The sequence below is a fragment of the Antedon bifida genome, chromosome 11, assembly GCF_963402885.1.
Source record: "Antedon bifida chromosome 11, ecAntBifi1.1, whole genome shotgun sequence".
NCBI classification, from domain to species: Eukaryota; Metazoa; Echinodermata; class Crinoidea; order Comatulida; family Antedonidae; genus Antedon; species Antedon bifida.
In genome coordinates, this window is record NC_136236.1 from 15,620,881 (window position 1) to 15,641,741 (window position 20,861).

At 33.3% G+C, this 20,861-nt stretch overlaps 1 protein-coding gene across 4 annotated transcripts in view; it reads right to left on the reverse strand.

Moving 5' to 3' along the window:
• Positions 1 to 11,654: 11,654 nt before the first annotated feature.
• The window catches only part of LOC144855461 (dystroglycan 1-like), a 70,877-nt gene continuing 61,670 nt past the window's right edge, over positions 11,655 to 20,861 (reverse strand). For all 4 annotated transcript variants that reach the window (XM_078713333.1, XM_078713332.1, XM_078713331.1 and 1 more), the window contains one exon: positions 11,655 to 17,222. In XM_078713333.1, the coding sequence (XP_078569459.1) occupies positions 14,799 to 17,222 (2,424 nt within the window). In that variant the 3' untranslated portion in view covers positions 11,655 to 14,798. The remainder of the gene's footprint in view (positions 17,223 to 20,861) is intronic.

The following is a 20,861-nucleotide window of genomic DNA, read 5'->3' on the forward strand; positions in this document are numbered from 1 at the left end:
AAGGGCGCCCTCGCTTGTTGGGAAAAGGCTCTATAGGGACTTCTACGTCATTTCTTTTTAAAAGCTAGTGCGCCCTCTATATTGTGGTAGGTGTGTAAAGGGCGCCCTCGCTTATTGAAAAAAGGCTCTGATGGGACTCCTACGTCATTTTTTCTTTAAAAGCTAGTGCGCCCTCTATATTGTGGTAGGTGTGTAAAGGGCGCCCTCGCTTGTTGGGTAAAGACTCTGTAGGGACTCCTACGTCATTTTTTTTTAAAGCTAGTGCGCCCTCTATATTGTGGTAGGTGTGTAAAGGGCGCCCTCGCTTGTTGGGTAAAGGCTCTGTAGGGACTCCTACGTCATTTTTTTTTTAAGCTAGTGCGCCCTCTATATTGTGGTGGGTGTGTAAAGGGCGCCCTCGCTTGTTGGGTAAAGGCTCTGTAGGGGACTTCTACGTCATTTTTTTAAAAGCTAGTGCGCCCTCTATATTGTGGTAGGTGTGTAAAGGGCGCCCTCGCTTGTTGGGTAAAAGCTCTGTAGAGGACTCCTACGTCATTTTTTTAAAAGCTAGTGCGCCCTCTATATTGTGGTAGGTGTTTAAAGGGCGCCCTCGCTTGTTGGGTAAGGGCTCTGTAGGGGACTCCTACGTCATTTTTTTTTAAGCTAGTGCGCCCTCTATATTGTGGTGGGTGTGTAAAGGGCGCCCTCGCTTGTTGGGTAAAGGCTCTGTAAGGGACTCCTACGTCATTTTTTTAAAAGCTAGTGCGCCCTCTATATTGTGGTAGGTGTGTAAAGGGCGCCCTCGCTTGTTGGGTAAAGGCTCTGTAGAGGACTCCTACGTCATTTTTTTTTTAAGCTAGTGCGCCCTCTATATTGTGGTAGGTGTGTAAAGGGCGCCCTCGCTTGTTGGGTAAAGGCTCTGTAGGGACTCCTACGTCATTTTTTATTTAAGCTAGTGCGCCCTCTATATTGTGGTATGTGCGTATAGGGCGCCCTCATTTGTTGGGAAATGGCTCTGTAGGGACTCCTACGTCATTTTTTTTATTTGGTGAGGGCGCCCTTCATAAACTGGCTGCAGCATAGAGGGCGCCCTTTGAGTCGGTGAAGGGCGCCCTCAGGCGGTTGGTGGTCAGACACTTCAACAATAAAAGACAAACAAATGTACATTGCATGTTGGTGTTTATTTGTTGAGACGAAAAAAAAAATGCACCTCTCTACAACACCCTCCATGTGCCCCACTTCACCAATGTAACCCACTCTACTACACCGTGAATATGTTCCCACAAGTCATGTCCGCCACAACCACCAAGCTGCAAGAATGCTCTAAGAAATCTAGAAAGTCAAAGACACAAGTTCCAATCAGGCATGATTAAAGTTCAATGTCAACTACAGAAAGACCAAACACAAGTGAGAACTCAATACTCCAATGCAGGGACGCTGACACATGAGGGAATCGCCCTGGGCTCTCCCAAACGTCCTCAGGAGTGGAGTTATATACTATTTTAGCAAAGGAATTAAAAGTTGAATATGTTTATATTAAAATTTGGATATTAAAATTATATTTTGACACAAGTTTTAATAAAAATCTATAAAATAAATATGAATAATAAAGAATTTTGATAAAGTTTTGATATACATTCACCTATATTATTTTTAACATAACCAGAAGGTTACATTGTATATTAATATTTACAGTTCGAAAGGTAAGAGGTCCTAAGACTAAATTCCCAAAACATCAAACTGGACGCATTTATGTTGAACGAAGCTTGTAATAGTCTAGCACGACACAAATGCAAACCAATCTTTTGTTGTGGGAAATAAAGCCAGACTGGTTTCAGAAAATTAGATGTCAATAATTTGGATACCTATATTAAGCTCAAGAAAACAAATTGTGCAGTACATAATTTGGATTAAATATTTTAATAAGGTTGACTCTCTGGTAATACCAAACCCAACGACTTCGTTTTCAGGACAGCACAGTGTAATTGTTATACTGCCCAACTCATTTACCCTTCAGATACGGTACCAACTATTCCTATCTTAAATTAAGAGAAGTCATTATTTTTTTTTTTTTTATTCAGAATGTTTGTAGTAACCAACTGTGTCTATGTTTTGTTCACTGTGTGTATACTACTGTATGTATATACTCTACCAAACCAAACCATCAGCCTAAATTTAATTTAAAATAATTATATTAATCAAATGATTAAATTAAGATTAGATTAAATTATTAAAGTAGCTTTATATTTATTTTTTACAAAGATACTTAATTTTAAATAACATTTTGTATACTTGGTTGTATACCCAACTACTAAGTTTTGATTTAAAACTGATTATTATTTAATTATTTTAATATATAACAAATTGTATTACTATTATTAGGTTAAATACCTAGTGTTACATTAACAAATATTTATTGGGAAACATTACAATTACCTAACTTGCAAAATATAAATTAAATAGACCTAACACTATTTATATTTTACCTTTTATTAAAATGTAATTTAAATAAATTGTAGTACATCAGGAGGATTATGACCAATGGCACAGCACACACAACAGCAGTGCCTATAACTGCGTCAATGGAACTTGTAAATATCAAATGTATTAGAAGATACCTAACATTAAAAATACATCTAAATTTATTTTTTAGCTATTAAATTGACTAGTTTATATTTGCATATCAACTGGCTTATCCTAATTAAAACTTATATAAAGAGTTCATATAATTTATTATTATTACTTTGATTAATAAATATAATAGCTTTTTAAAACAACTATTCCTAGCTACAGTAACTTATTAATGTTTGTTTTGGTAGAAAATACACTTGATGAATGATGCTTTACAAAATACTCAATTAATAATAATTTATATTTTAATTACATTAATGACTTCTTGAATTTGTGTGGACCGAAAAAAAAAAAAATTAAATTATGCATTTACGCAAGTTTTAAATTATATATTTATAAATTGTTTTTATTATATTTGCAACAAAAAATTGTAAACAAAATTACCAACATTTATTTAATTGTTATTTTAAATTAATAAAGAGATAAACTTAAATTGGCCATCCAAATGTGACCAAGTTTTAAATTTTCCCTTATAGGCAGCTAAGTTTTAAACTTCCCCTTACAGGCAGCCAACATTTAAATTTCCCCTTAGAGGCTGCTAAGTTTTAAATTGCCTCTTACACTACAGGCAGCTAAGTTTAAATTTTCCCTTACAGGTGCCTAAGTTTAAATATCCCCTTACAGGCGGCTAAGTTTAAATGTTCCCTTACACTACAGGCAGCTAAGTTTAAATGTCCCCTTACACTACAGGCTGCTAAGTTTTAAATTGCCTCTTAAGCTTGGTTCCCACTAGAACGTAACGCAAGGACGTAAACGCAACGCAAGCGTTTTAACCAATGACAAGCGAAGTTATAGACAGTTAGCAATCACAAGCGAATAAGCCATCGCTTGTGATTGGTCAATTCACTTGCGTTGCGTTACGTCCTTACGTTGCGTCGCTAGTGGGAACCACGCTTTACAGGCAGCTAAGTTTTAAATTGCCTCTTACACTACAGGCAGCTAAGTTTAAATTTCCCCTTACACTACAGGCAGCTAAGTTTAAATTTCCCCTTACACTACAGGCAGCTAAGTTTAAATTTCCCCTTACACTACAGGCAGCCAAGTTTAAATTTCCCCTTACACTAAAGGCAGCTAAGTTTTAAATTGCCTCTTACACTAAAGGCAGCTAAGTTAAAATTTCCCCTTACACTACAGGCGGCTAAGTTTAAATTTCCCCTTACCGACGTTTAAGTTTTCCCTTACACTACAGAGGGTTAAGTTTAAATTTTCCCTTACACTACAGACGGCTAAGTTTAAATTTCCCCTTACACTACAAGCGGCTAAAATTAAATTTCCCCTTACAGGTGGCCAAGTTTAAATTTCCCCTTACACTACAGGCGGCTAAGTTTAAATTTCCCCTTACACTACAAGCGGCTAAAATTAAATTTCCCCTTACAGGTGGCCAAGTTTAAATTTCCCCTTACACTACAGGCAGCTAAGTTTAAAATTCCCATTGCACTACAGGCGGCCAAGTTTAAATTTCCCCTTACAGGTGGCTAAGTTTAAATTTCCCCTTACAGGTGGCTAAGTTTAAATTTCCCCTTACAGGGAGCTAAGTTTAAATTTCCCCTTACAGGTGGCTACGTTTACAATTTTCCCCCAATTGGCAGCTATATTTAAATTTGCTTTAAAGAGTTAAATTAATAATTTTTTGTTGGAAATATAATAATTTATTGTTATATTTTTGTAGTGTGTATGTGTTAAATTGTGAATTATTGGTATGAACTTATATGACTGTATTTTTAATTAAATTGGTACCAAATCTTTGGGATAAATATATCAAGCACACTTTAAGAATAGTATCGTATAACTTCCTGCCTGCTTACTTAGCCAGATCGAAAAGGAATGTATCACACAGAGTTTGTCTAACCACCAAAAAGTTCAAAACATGTTTTACTGTACATGCACGCAAATGTCTTTTGAGTTATTAAATTATTTTAATTTTAAAACAGAACCATAAAACATACTGAAACCAGTCTATTAAGTTATTTAACTCCTGATTTGTCTAGTTCGTAAACCCATACACTGATGATGGTGCCACCGCCACAATGCCAACACCACAAAGGACTGTAAAGGACTCTCACAAGCATTTGGTCAAAATGTAGTTTACATAGAACATGAAACAAGTATCAAAAACATCCATAGAAAATCTCAAAACAAACTCACCAATTAGCAGGAGCAAAGAACACAACCCGAGGAAGCATCCATCGTGCAGCTGAGCAGGTTGTTACTCATCGGTGTAGTGAGGCACACAGGGGTGTGCAGAGAGGTGCATTTTTTACAATGTTTAGAGTTCGAAAAACCTGAAACTAATTACATTTATAAACTATAAATATATAATATATACACAGTGAAGTGGAATTCAATTTTATAGAATTGTAAGAATATTCAACCTAAATCATGTAAAATTATGTTTGAAATTTGTAATTTTAAGTGTGATTAGAAAAAAAACTTAGGAAAAAAACAAAATTGCTTAAGTTTAAAAAAACAAAACAAATCCAAAAAGTTCAATTGCCAAAACAAAATTTAGGCTATTCATATTTGAAAAATGATACAAAATATAAATAAATGGTAAATATTTGGAAAACTTTTTCATATATAATTTTCAGAAATCACAATTTAGTCAATTTTGTTCATTAAATTTAAAGAACATTAAGATTCATTCCACTTCACTGAACAATTCTACAATGGAAATTATATATGTAAATGTTTGTTGATCTTGAAATTGCTGGCTGATCCAAGTCTCTCATAGAAAGTCGTCTTCGATTGGTGCATACCTAAAAAGATACAATAATAAATAGTAATCATAATAATTATTCAATAGTGTTCGGTTGTTTTAAAAAGCATTTCTTGCGTCCATTTTATGCTACTGTTATCAAATGAACTCAATCAAGCAGAGTATCAAACAGGAGTAGTTAGGCTTGTCTACCTTGATTGATTGTAAGATATTAGTTTTTACAGATACTATTAGGGTAACATCATCATTTTCCTTTACTGTGCAGAATTATGTTCGATTCTAGTCGTACATTCAATAAATTATAATCAATGAAGATTGAATATTGGCGACATACCATTTAACCATCTGTAAATAATGCAGCAACTCTCCATTTAACATCATCAAAATGTGTGGTACCCTTCCATTGGTTCTTTTCAATTCCAAGTGATCAACAAACACAGCTAAAAACAATTTTATACCTACATAATTAAAATAGATCACCATCCCCCCACCTCTTTTAAACCATGTCCCCCTCTTTTAAACCATGTGCCCCTCATTTTATAATGCAAGTTACCGTACTTGCTATCATTATGCAAAATTTATACAATGCTTGCGTCAATTTTGTAGACAACTTTTAGGAATAGATGTTATCGAAAAGAACTCATAATGTTAAGATTATTAGTAAATTTTTGTGATGTAGGAAAATCATAGGCGAAAAGCAGTGAAAACATGTTTTTGTACTAAAGGCGCAATTCAAAGAGAGCATGCTTACAAATAGAATGTTGTTACTAAACATGAATCCAAAGTATGCATTCGCTCAAACGGCAGCTTATTCACGCAAGTACGGTACTTGTAAAAGTTGTACAAAGAAAAAATAACTCATCAGCAAAAACAAATTTGTAAATAAAATTTTCTAATGGAACGTATCAATTTAAAAAAATTTCTTTTGATACCATGTAAAACAGAACAATATATAGAAAATGTAAATAATGGTATCAATTTCCTAGACAACCACAGATGTGAATACATCCTGAGGGGTACATTACATTTGAATGTTAACAATTGCTTAAAGTATACAATGCCATTTCATTGCACTAGTATTTAAGAAATATCCACAAATTAATATAAAATTAGTTATTTTGTTCATTGCTAATGAGTGTACACAATTGAACTCTAAACATTGTCACACCAGAAGGACCAAAGCAAGAGTAAACAGAACCCCATTAGTAAACATAATTTCCCTATTAGTTTTTTTAGTTTGTTTGTTTCTAAATTTAAGACACCATGTACAACAAAAATAGGAAACATTTAAAATTAAGACAATCATGGTATCAAGGCTTCTATTATACAACAATTTGGATGCATACTGTGCAGACACAGTAGAGGCTTCTTTGCAATAAATTAATTTTTACGATACCAATTAAAAAACGAAAATAGATAAAACATAAATGGTATCTGGGATTCTCATTCTGAGAGGACTCTGAGAGAAATTGGCAAAATTCACCCAAATTATCATAGAATTTCACTTTTTTTATCATTGCTAACGTGGGGTTCTGAATTACAATTGCACCCAAGAGAAAAAAAAAGAACCTCATCAGCAAAAACAAATCTTTATATTTACTAAAATTAAATTTGTTAGCAATTGTTTGCTATAAAGTATAACATTTTTAAATTTATTTATTTTAATACCATGTAAAACGGAAATAAAGAAAAATGTAAAATAAAAACAATCATGGTATCAGGGATTATACTTGATATTCCAAGACAAGTAAACCTCTATGAAATATATGTAAAATTAGATTTATTTTTTTAAATGAAATTTTAAAATAAATTTTGTTTTTCAAGTAAACGAAAATGTGTACACTTATTTTGTTCATTGCTAATGAGGATTTGCTAATACACCTTACAGAAAAAGAACCTCACCAGCAAAAACAAATCATTAAATTATACTAATTATCAATTGAAATACATAAATGTTGAAATGCAAGTAAATTTTAATACCATGAAAACCAAAAATAGAATAAAATAAAAACAATCATGGTATCAGGGATTATTTACACTTGACATTCTGAGACAAGTAAACCCCTATAAAATTAATATAAAGTTAGTTTTTTAGGAATTTGAAAACAAAATTTTGCTTTTCAATTAAAAGAAAAACATTTTTGATTTATATTTTTCCACTTATAGTTATTTTAAAATTGGACTTACTTTGTTCATTGCTAGTGAGGATTTGCTAATTACAATTTTAATTTATGCTATTTATTTTAATTATTTATTAATTGTTATAATTTATGACGGCTTAATACATTAATAGATAAAGCTGCCCATCTCCAATCTTGCATAAGCTAAAAAAAGAAAAAAATGTTAATGCTATCACTTTATTGAAAGACAATCAGTTATTGTTATAATGTCCGACTGGTTTTTTTTATAGGAGAATTTGGTCAAATTCCATATTTGACCACTCTTAAGTCTTAAACAATTATTTTAAATTTTTTGTATATTTAACCAAATTTCATATCTGAAATTCATGTTTATAACTGGTCTTTAATGAATGCACATGTTTGTTTATAATCATAAACAAGTTGACTATTTTATATACCTGTATTTCCAGCAGAAGAAACTTGAATAGCATTTAGTAGTAGAAATAGTCTTGATTGAACATCTTCTTATCTTCCAACAACTATTCACATTTCTCTATAGAAAATGATAAATTATGATGAATTACCCTCCTCGCCCTTAATATCAATCCTAATATATTCTTCGGCACCAAATCAAAAAGTTCTACCAGTTTTTTTTTAAAACTAACTGCATATGCACATGACAAAAAAAAATATAGCTTTAAACTCACCGCTGCTATCATAAATTTGCAGTCAAGATAGGTTTGTGTTAAGCCAGTCTGGCACGATCATACTGAATTTACCACCATCTTCTTCTTGTTAGACCACTAAGAAAGACTGTCTGAAAATAAATGATCAAATAATTAATATAATACAATGTATAGACATTATGAAAATATGGTTTAACAGGTGCAAACTGAACAATATTTTTCACTTGCCCAAGATTTACCGAAACATTGTTAGATGCTTACCAACGTATGGTCAAATTTGGGTTTATGATATCGGTCATGTTAAAAGCATTTCATTTTTGTACCTATAAAATAAAATTCAGATATTTATTTATTCCATGAGGAGTTTATTAAAAGCGAGGCGTTTATTTGAATAAATACGAAAACGGGACCTGATCCGGATTTCTATCGAGACGAATAAATTAAATTAACTAAAATCATGATCTAAATCCTAGGGCCTAATTAAAATATCTTGAAACAGCGAAAATGTAGCTACAGGGCACCCAATACAAATTAACGTGACCAATATCAAACTTAACCGATATGATAAACAGCAGCTCCATATAAAATGCAAATCATCATCATTTTCATCTCACCCCAATTTATCCACTAGACAACTAAAGACTTACCAATTTTCAGGTTTCTGATCATTCGTAGGCGCGCCTACTGCTGCTGCATTCACCACCAATACCACCAGCCAGTGTGTTCCAACCATGACTTCCCTAGTTAGCCTGCCTAGCCAAGAAAATCACTGTATACACAAGAAAAACTTCCTATATTAATGCGATATAGCCTAGCCTAGGCCTTAATAGGCAATAAAAAAGTAATAATGGAACGTCAAAATGTGAGCATAGTATTACATGCGAACCACCTCCACCAGCCTTGGTGTAGGCCCTGTGTCTGCGACTAGGCCGAGCTCTAGGTAGGACCAGGCTGAACCAGGCTCTAGCCTAGCAAAAATGATCTCTAAACTACACTAAATAACTCGTGTAAAAGGATTATACAATTAAGATAATTAACCCTTATACATTATTTATAGATATCATAAACATAATAACCAGCTTACATAATTAATATCATCAAAATTGTTCGATTTCAGAAGACACACCGACACAACTTTGAAAGTTTTGACGTACTACACAGCATGAGCATGCAGACGATAATCGAAGACAACGGTGGCACATTTTCACGCTGCTGTCGATCAACAAGTTGTGGGCGGAAGTGAGTTGGACCATCTCAAAATTGAAAGAGGGGAGAAGAAAATAATAAATATTTATTGTTACTTATATTGTAATTTTAAGTATTTTAAAATTGATACAATTATTATTGTTAATATCAATTGTTTACCTGTATTAATTATCTATAATTTTTAAATGTATAAACATTATAATGTGATGAGATTTTATTGTCTTTTAAGGTACAGAGTGGGCAGAAAATTGCATGTTTCCTTTTTGCGTTGTTTGGAACAGTCTACTCCATATATGGTGATGACTTTTGTAAACGTATGCAGCATGGTCGCTGGTTGGCTGATTGTAGGCTAGGCTGGAGAGGGGGCGGGGTTTTAATTTATAATTAGATTACCAGGGTAAAACTTTTTGGTAAACACTTATTTTCTAATATTTCACTAAGGGCCTGTTTCTGCTGCAACTGCTCAAAATACGGTATAAAAATACGGTATAAAATACGGTATTTTTTATACCGTATTTTTTAGTACCCCGTTTCTGCTAACAATACTTCTTGGGTGGTCGTGTTAAATTTCATCCTTTTTACCCAAATTGCCATTCATTTATTTGGTCGATAATTAAAAGTCGCAATAAAGGAAGTTACGCCTCACTTTCAACAGGCTAGCCCTAGTGATCGTAATGGGGACAAGTAATTCGTTCCCTCCCCGAGTTATTGTCTTTTGCAATGTTGTACTGCTTTCGCAGGCTCTTCAGCTTTGAGTTTACTTGCTTTGGAGACAAGTCTATTCCGTACTCCTGCTTTATTTTTTTTTAGAAATGTCTTTATAAATGTGGTTGTCCCTTTTATTACCTTTTAGTTGGCCGGACATTTAGCTTCCCCTCCCCCTCCGTCCCCACACCCTCCTTCCCCACACAGATTTATATAGTAAATACTGTGACGTCTTCGCTCCACATTTTCGCCGAATATATCTATACACGTGTGTTAAACAGCTGACAGCGACAGAAAATAAAAACACGATGTTGACCTCATGTCGCAGGTAAAAAACAATACGGTATTTTTTATTGGCAGCAGAAAAGGGTACAAAAAATACGGTATAAATTTGTAAATACCGTATTTTATCCACAAATTTTGTGGGGAAAATACAGTATACAAAATACGGTATTTTTTTTATGAGCGCAGTTTCTGCTGCCAAAAAAATACGGTATAAATACGGTATTCAAAAAATACCGTATATAATACGGTATTTTCTTGGCAGCAGAAACAGGGCCTAATTAACAGGCATAAATGGTAAATATAAGTCCTAGGAATATACTGTTTAGTATTCCTATACTTTTTTCAGGTTACCCAGTTTTTAAAATATCTGGAATATGGGTCATTAATAGGTAAATAAGTAGCCATATCTCATGGAAAGTTTTGTTCAAAGGAAAAAGTACAGTATTAAAATGTCAAAAAAAGAATGGTTGTGGGTAGAGATGTACTTTTTGTAGATTTCTTCTCCTTTATGAGTGTAGAGTGATGAACTGTCCTCGTTTTCAAACAAAAATAATTGAAAATAAATCAAAATTATATAAAGGTTCTAAAAGGGATTTGGAAACATTAAACCCAATGTTCACCACATCATGTTCCAAATATTCCACAACATTTGGACTTTCTCTCAATTTCTTTCCAGTCACAAAGGACTCTTGAAAAGAATGTTGCAATTTGTTTGTTTTCGATAAATGTGTATAGTGGCGGGTTGGCAAGTTATGTTCACAATTTATCACACCCAGAGGAATTTTTGATTGTATTATTTGTTACTACTTGGACTTTTTTCCTTTCAAAAGTCAATTCAACTATTCTATAGTTAATTTTACGGTGATGCCTATGACAAGCAAACAACAAGTTCATCATTGTTTGAAACGAAATGTCATAAACAAAACATGTACATACAAATATCAATTTTGTACATGCCTCAATTTGCCAATGTCAAAATATATGACAATAAAAATATTAGTATTTATTCCCTGTCCCAATTGTCATTTCTTTTTATTTTAAGTCTGTAGATTTGTCACTTGGTGGTGAAGATGCTTGCCTACCGATCCCAGAAACCTGTGTTCAAATCCTGACCAAAAACACCTCCAGTCTGGCAACAAAAGCTTGTTGTATGTAGAGCATCTTGTGTATATGTTTGTCCTGTGAATGGATTGCCATCTTTCAGAAACATAATGAATGTGCTTTATGGGTATCCTTGGCAAAAAAAAAACCAAAGAAAACACGAAAATGATGCACATTGTTTACAAATCACTTTTTTTTTTACAAAAGAACTTCATTAATATAAAATGAAAACTACACTTTTTTTAAACTGATACATTTTATTTGTTTAAAATACTAGCAACCATCCCAGGTAGTACAACAACAAATGGATACACCAAACAAACTACCGATAACCAATTTGATGCATACAAAATAACTACTTTATAATATTTTTATTTAAATACAAACAAGGTTTAATATCTTTGCTACAAACAAATATTTTTAATTTCTGTTTCAAAACGATTCCCCAAAATGATTTCAGTAACTTGTACAGTATAAAACATTAATATAAGAAAACAATAACGTGAATAACATGGATAAAATCGCTAATAAAATTTCAACTTGGAATAAAACTTTCTTTTCAAAATGAAATGCAGTTTCTCCTAATATTTCTCCTGCAATGTTATGGCAACTAAAATTTAAATCGCAGATGTAATTGAGGCTTGGCTAAGTGCAGCAAAATAACCAATATATTTGTTATACAGTACATATTATACAATATTAACACTGTTGAGATGGAAAAAATAACTTGCACAAATAAAAGATGTGTTTTTTGTTGTACATGAAAAACAGCACCCAGATAATAGCTAAATAAAGGCATAAATATGGAAGGCAAACACCGCCAAAAATAAACACCCACAAAAGCGCTAGTATGCTTGTATTAACATGCTGTGTGTAATTATTGTACTGTTGCCGTTGTTTACCAATAATGCATATTTTTTCTTACTAATTATTACAAATACTAAACAATGTTTGAATTGTGAAATTAATTATAACATTATCGAAATATCTAACAAAGGCTTCTTAAAAAACAACTGTGTTCTCTCTTATAAATCTATAGGCTTTCTCCTTTCTTTTTAGCCAAACATTTCAATATTAGCACAGTATAACTACACAATATAAAAAGTAAGAATACCAGCACAATATTTAAAATATCACAATTCATTTTGAGACTCATAAAATGTTATATGTCCATGACAACATAACCGATTCTATTGCTGTAATATTAATTACATTTTATTACTGTACACAAAGAGTGTCTCTCTATTCAAATACCGCTCTAATGTAATATTACTTACTGATACCCCACTACTACAATTGATTGTAACCATACATTAAAAAAATAGATAAGGTAGTTAATTTGGACTGATATTTCAGTCAAAGTAGACGGATATTTCAGTCAAATTGGACTGATATTTAAGTCAAATTGATATTTCACTTTCACTTTAATTTGTAATTTTTCTTCCACACAAATTGAAACACAATTATTTATACAAAAATTATGTTTTCATAATTTGTTATCAGATATAATATTTCAATGGAAAGGTAGAAAAGGTTGACTCTTATTATAGTTACAAATACTTACTGAAATCAGCCCAGTTTATATGTACATATACTAAACATACTCTAGAAATTGTTGATTTTCCTACCTACCAATGCCTGTACAGTATTAGTAGGCTAATTTACTTTCTTAAGAATATTATAATATTACTTTACTAAATCTATGATGATGTGGTAGAGATGCAAGTAATACAATAAAAAACAAAAGTGGACAATGCTGATGGTTAAACTTCTATTTACAAGTAAATATTAAATGGAGAGCAGGATAAAACGCAGGTTATAGAAATTTAGTTTTTTTCTCTTTACAACTATTCTGTTTAATTCTTTTATTAAAAATTGTTTTTAAAAGGTTAGGTTTATACATCAAACTTCTAAAACATTTTTAAATTTTATAGCTTAATATAAACAAAGTAAAATTTACTTATAGCCAGTGTATATGTCTTGTACGTTATAAACAAAGTGTTTAAAATAAAAAGGCCGTGTCATAAGAATTGTCAGGGCATCAGAAGATCCAATGACTCCCTCTAGAGGCTTATGGTTTAGAAACAACCTTTGTGACAGAACATACTGGGTAAAAATGTTCTTCTAAAAAAAAAGATTTAATCTGGTCTAGGACTAAACTGAAGAGATAAACCAAATTACTAATGTTTTAAGAAATACAACATCCATACAATCCCAAGTGCATTGTCCAAATAAATTAACCCTGTGCAAAAACTCTTAATAAAAAACTCTAAATAATATACTGTAGCTCTCTTTCACAATGATGGCAACACAAATGATTGTCTGAACATTCTACTCTATACATTTGTTATAAATATCAAAAAATGCTAAACATTGTAATGTCATTTTTAAGATCATGTTTTCTATAAACTATAATGAGGACTGTAGTGTAATTTGTTCCAACTGTAAATACATAATTTTGTCAATTGGTGTCCATAAAATGTCCTAAATTAAAAACAACAATACATATTAAAATTGTTCATACATGTTGAACTCTCAACTACTATTTACAAGGTGTTTTTACTTTACACAGAAACTGCCAAAATATACCTTACTCGAGCGCTACCCCCAACCCACCACGCCCTTCTCGCAATCCAATATTTCAATATCACTAAAAATGAACTAAACCCTCTTGTCATGACTGCCCACCAACACATGCATCTTTTTTTAAATAAAAATGATTTATATCAAGACAGGTTGGTTGGTGTTGAAAAAAAATGAATAAACCAGTTTTTGGTGTTGTATGCTTGGAAGACATTGTGTGATAACATAGTCTTTGGAAATTAACGACACACAGGGTTGCTTTAAAATGTGCACCTTTTCTTTTTATGTTACTGCCTGCTGGGATAATTAATTACCCATCCATAGTTCTCTATCCCCATTAGTATTAATTCCCCTCAATCAATTGCTACCCCCCAATAATTGACTGAATACTATCCAAAATCTTTGCAAGGATTTGACAATGGGCAGCAGTTATAATAAAGTATCACAGGGTACAGTTGCTGCAGTAAAACAATAGTTCTGCAGCAACTTATGTTTTCATTAACAGCCAATTAACATTTACTGAACACATGTAAAATGACCAGTTATTAAAAATTACTTATTTACTAAATAATATGGTTACTACTTGGTTTTAGATACCATAATCTAAAAGCTAAATACATAATTAGACTGTACATATATATAAAAAGCAATAATATAAAAGCGACCAAAAAAAAAAAAAAATTGGGTATTTCCCTGTTTGTTTACACAGTATATGTATATACACATACAAATTTATATACATATACATATATCTTTATATAAATGGATGGAAGTTAGGATGGGTAATTAGGGGGGAACATATGGTGGTGGTGCCCTGTGTGTTGGGGTATTGATAGGTCTTGTGGTTCGGTTCTCTGAAGGGGTTGAATTTAACGGCGGTGGGGGTTCATAAGGTGGTGAGCCAGATAAATCAACCATAGGTACTGAATTCCTATCTAGTTCGCTATATTCATTAAGTAAAGGTTCAGTTTTCTTGTCGGAATAATCTGGCGGAGGTAGAGGTGGTTTCTCCTCCTTTAGTATAAGTGGTGTCGTTGACGAGGGTGGTTTCTCCGCTTCTTGGACTTCATTCGGTAAAATAATTGGAATTCGTTTGCTTATAAATGTGTGTTTATCTTCATCCGACAGTTTGCCTTTGCGGTTTTTTCGGTAAAGAATAAAGATTATTATTCCAGCGATCAACAGAATTAATGCCACCACTACTGCAGGAAGTACCGTACTTATCCAGATATCGTCTGTTTGAGGTTGTGCAACACCAGATATTCTTGTAGTAGTGATGGTAGTTGTCATCGGTGCCACTGTGGATACACAGGCACCAGAAGGCATTGCTGCTACTTCAGTGATTTCAAATTCTGGTTTGAAAGCATCTCGCAGCGCATCTGTTGGTGTTCCATCTTCGTTCATAATCATTTTCATTAAAGCCTCGATAAGCTCAATCTGACAAGAGTCTGGAGAAATAGAACTGTTTGTCCAAGTTAACTTAACAGAACCTCTTTCAACAGAAAGGATGGCAATGTTACTTGAGTCACTGTCGCCAAAAACGGCAGCAAGCTTGCTCAGAACATATTCCTGCAGCTCCTTGTTCTTCATGAATTCATCAAAATCAATGTCAAGGGTCAAACCCATAGATACTGGTGCGGCCTCTGGTTTTGGTGCAGGTATCACAACCACTTCAAAAGTGAATTGTTCAAAATTGCCTTTCGTGTCTTGAGCTCTTAAAATGTATTCTGTAACATCTTGTGCTGTTAATGTTCGACCAGTCAATTTTTTATTCTTTTTATCCAAATGGAACCAGTTGTTCTTTGTTACTGGTTTACCAGTTGTATGAAAGGATAACGAAAGATGTAAATTAGAGGTATCACCATCTTCATTATCATAGAAGAGATTGTCTGGTATTTTAAAGTCAAGGAATTCACCTTGTTTGACCTCAAGTCTGGAAAACACAACATCTTGATTCAAAACTGGAGGTGTATCCATAGGTGTGGGTTTTGTGGTTGTCTGTTCCATCTTCTTGGTTGATGGTGGTTGAGCAGTAGTTTTCCTTGGAGGAGGTTTTTTGGTAGGAGTAGGCTTTTTGGTTGGTGGTGGGGGCGGTGAAGATGGAGGTAGGATAATGACTTGTGTTGTTGTTGGTACAGTTATAGAACTAGTTGGTTGGATCATAGAAGATGATGTGGCCATTGGAGCTTGTGAGGATGACGGTTCAGTTGTCATAACTGGAACAGATGGCAATACATCAGTAGGTGTCATACTCTGTATGGGAGGTGTGAATGTTCTAGTAGGAGCTTGAGCAGAGGTTGGCATCGGTGTTGGCTGCAGCTCAGTTACTACATCTCTTGGTGGTGTAGGAGTTGGTGTAGGCATGGCTGTGAACCCAGACACCGGTAACTGTGTCTTCATTGTAGGTTTCATAGATGGAGATGGTGACGCCCTTACTGAAGTAGGCATAACCATCATAGTGCTTTCTGCTGGAACAGCACGTGTTGGTGGAATATCAGTTTTAACGCTAGTTGGCCTAACCGTTGGAAGGATTGAATTAGGGACTGGTGTAGCCAATGGTGTATTAGCTGCAGGTGGTCTGGTAGGTTCGGCTTGTCTGCGCATTCTTCTGGCACGTTCTGGTTGATCGTATCTTACATGCCAACCGATGATATTATGTCCAAGTTTTTCTGCCATTGAGCCATCTTTAGCTGCAGACTCCAGCACGGTAACTAACGGCAGCTTTGAAAAATCTCGTGAACCACATCCAATCTGCCAACTGACAACCATTCCTTTATAAAATGGCTTTCTAATGTTTCCTGGGCCAGCAATAATCGCTGATGAGTCTCCAGTCTTTGACGGTAACAGAGTAAATGTATCTTCTGCCAACATGGAATATTGAGACATCTTCTGAATGGCGCCAACACGTGCTGCAGGACTCATCTTTGATAATTCCGCATCAAGAACGATTCCTGCTAAAACAGCAGGTTCATCTGCTTGACATTTCACAGCACCAGTACCAATGTCTTTAGATTCTGATGCAGATGCATCTGGTGAAGGAACAACGTCTATTGTGAAGGTATCTTGGTCCTGAGAGTTCTTTCCAATAGCCGTTATTGATATATAATGCACACCGATATCGTCCTCTGATGGCACTCCTTGCAAAGTGTTGCTGGATGAGTTGAAATGGAGCCACATTGGAAGTCGGTTATCGTTGTCACCTTCAGATAACTGCAAAAACAAGAGTAAATAAACAGGTCAGTTAAAAAAAACCGGAATGTTACAGAATGTTAAATAATTACACAAAAAGTATCCCTAGAATAAACAGAAAATAAATTAAATTTAAACTATGACCGCCACTGTATGTTTGGCTTTATCCACTATTGTGGTTAAGACTTGCCTACGGGGAATCAGGATTTATTATATAAACTTAATTAATGTTATATCTGATGTTTCCCATAGCAGTCTCTTGTGGGCGGCAAAGAGAACAAGAAGTAGAGAATGTTATAAATTGAAAACAGCTGCATATTCAATTTAAATATTTTACTGTTTAAAATACAGAAACTCTAGTATTTACCTATCAAAATAGTTTGATAAAAAAAACATGGTTAACTACTTATAGAAACTTCAGTTTCTCACTCAGCAATAATATAATGTACTGTATGTAACTTAAATATTTCACAGTTACAAAGACAAACATTTTGGCACTATCCAATACCTTACTCATCAAAGCTCAATTGACATTAAAAAACAAGTTTCCCATCAACTCATTATTAGAAGGGAATTCTCTTTTTATTGCACAATTTATTTAAAAATGGAATGTTATGGTTTTTGTATTAAGTTTAGCTATGTTAAGGAGACAACCAGCCTTGATGACCATAACAGATTTTTTTTCCCCAAGATTAAATTATTGTTCCAGTATGGAAAGTTATTTTATGAAGTGTCAAATCCAAATTCTTGGAGGAACAAAAAGGAAATGAAAGTGTTTTCTAGATTCCATGGCTTTTCTGGATTGAACATTGAGCCTAATTTATGTTCAAATTATTCAAATTATAAATATTATTTCAAAGTAAATTAGATCAATCTATTGTTTAATTGGGGGTATAAGTGATGGTTGTTGATGCTCAAGAAATTGGTCAATAATAATGCGTAGAAAAACGTCACTGCAGCGAAAAACTGTACCACTAATAATGGTTTGTCCTAATTGTTATGTTATAGGGAAAAACAGGCTCTAAAATCAACAGCATAATAAAAATAACAAACCACAATCATATAACACATGTCAATCTAAATTGATGTATAGAAATATAAAAGGTAAATCCACTGTTGCTTTGTCAGATAAACTTAGAAACCTCTGGCAGTATTCCTGTCCATTCAGACCACTTGATTGACACCAAAGTCTTAAGAACGAACAAACGTGAAGTATTTATTGATGGCAAATACTGTAAACCAATTGCTAAATAAATGTATTGTTCTTTTTATTCAGACCGATGGACAAATTTTGATACTCCTCCAACTACAGCGTGAAGAGACTATATGAAAAAGGTTTATAAAAATATAATTTATTACAATTTCACCAATCTTAAAAGGGAAGCAATTAATATATAGATCAGCAAAAACATTTAGGATATTGCCAACTCTATGGAGGTCACTAATTTCGTACTGATCGGACGATCATCAAAAACATTTAGGATATTGCCAAATCTAATGGAGGACGATCAGTTGGCTTCCAGTCCACTAATCTTTTTCTATGAAGACTCCCGCATATGATACAAAAGCATACAGTAGGTCTGAACTTATAGTACAATATTTTGGACTTCTCTTACAAGGTTGAAGTATCAACTGAGGAGTCCAGCCACTTACATAAAAATTAAACATTAGACACTCGAAGAATACTTCCAAACATACCAAATGGACTAGGATTATTAGATTGTACAATGTATCGATGCCGATAAAACATTGCATTTTACCATTTCATCTATAATCAATGTACAAGGTTATAGCATTACATTCAATCAGAAATTGAACCAGGCACCAGGTTAATTATCTAATAATTCTTACGATGAAGGCAAAAAACAAGCAAAACTAAGAATGTTTATCAATGATTAGAAGGAGTAAACATTATGTCTCCGTCTATTTCCTTAACATCCCTGCTCGTCATATTCCCTGTCTATCACACATGAGTCATACTGTAAATGGCCGGGAAATGAAATATTATGTTTATTTTCAATGACTATGTTCTGCCACGTAATATTTTATGAGGTTATTCATAGTTTAAAGAAGTTAATTTTCATTTACCGAGTATTAATATTAGTATCCATTAGGTCCATGTTACATAACTTTTTGCATGGGCACTATTGAAAAAAATAGTATACTTTAATAGGAGACTTGTGTTTTATGTTACTTCATCTTCTTTGAGTTCTTTAATAAGCACTTTAAGAGTGCACAATTGAAGGTATGAATGAGAGCCTGTATCAAATGGAGTAATCATGGGACCAAGAAGAGATGGAGCTTAACAACATCTTCAACTTAGAAGAGAAGAGAGCGGGTGAAATTGTACTAACTGTAAATAAAGAGACATGGTGGGCAATATTCATATCGAAAACAGCACATGATACAGATAATTTTGCGGATGGAACAAAGAAGTAAATCAGAACAAAACCAATTATATTAATGCGTTTTTCCAACCCTACGTTCATTTCAAGACAAAAAGATTACAATTACATTTAATGGACTCTGATTACAGTGTGACTAGTAATTTGATACATTTAATTAATAGGACTTATGTCAGATTATTATAAATGGCAAACTAGTCATCCAGAATCTTAAATATGAGCGTACATAGACAATGTATAAGGGCCATGTGAGGTGATTAGGAGAATATCAATTAGTAGATTTGTCATTTTCAACAATGAATGAATTATCACATACTGTAGGAATAAAGCATTACTAATGAATCATATACTTACTGAATAGATATAATAATAACCGTATCAGTAAATTTCCCGAATGATCGAAATCAAAACGGTACTGGGTTTGGTCTATTAGCGTTCCTGCTCTGAAAAGTCATCCATTCATAGAAATGTATTCTGATTTAAATCACAGAAGCATTATTTTTTATTAATGTTATGCAGTAAAAAGAGGTTTTGAATTTTTTTTTTTTGGTCAATGTTCACCACATGCTCAGTTTAAAGATGTAAAAATTCAAATTCAATGACCATCAACATTATAAAGCAGGGGGATTCCAGGTCAGTGATTAATCAATAAATTATGGAATGTAATTTATACTACCCTGGATGAGGTCAATAAAGATGGACATAAGATGACGACGACAATATCATTAAAAATTAATTTGGCTCTCCACCAACAGATTCTTTGTTATCAAGCAACTCACTGATTTTATTTCAATTTAATATCTACTTGCATTTTATTAATATTTCTATACTACAGTATTTTTAGTAATATATATATTCCATTGATATCATGATGAAAGGGGAAGGAGGCCCTCTAGAGATACTCGTCTCGAAAGATGTACTAGGTTCTTTAAAGTGCACATGAGCTAGACGTGTACACTGGACCTACAGTTTATAGTCTACATCCGAGAAGAGCCTCAAACCCTTGCCGATATTATGGGGTACTTAATTACGGTTCCACTGTCTTAACCGCTCGTTCACTCACTCGCTCGACTACTATAGCCATTTTCAGTGCTATGATCCAATTCATTGTTAAGATTTTCAAAAAGCTGAGTCAATGAAAAATGAATACCCCGCTCACCCAATTCTACCATTTGCGTAATAACTATTTTTATTATTTTTTAATTTTAAAATTAATAAAAAAGAATCTTTTTTTTGTTTGATTTATTAGATAGAT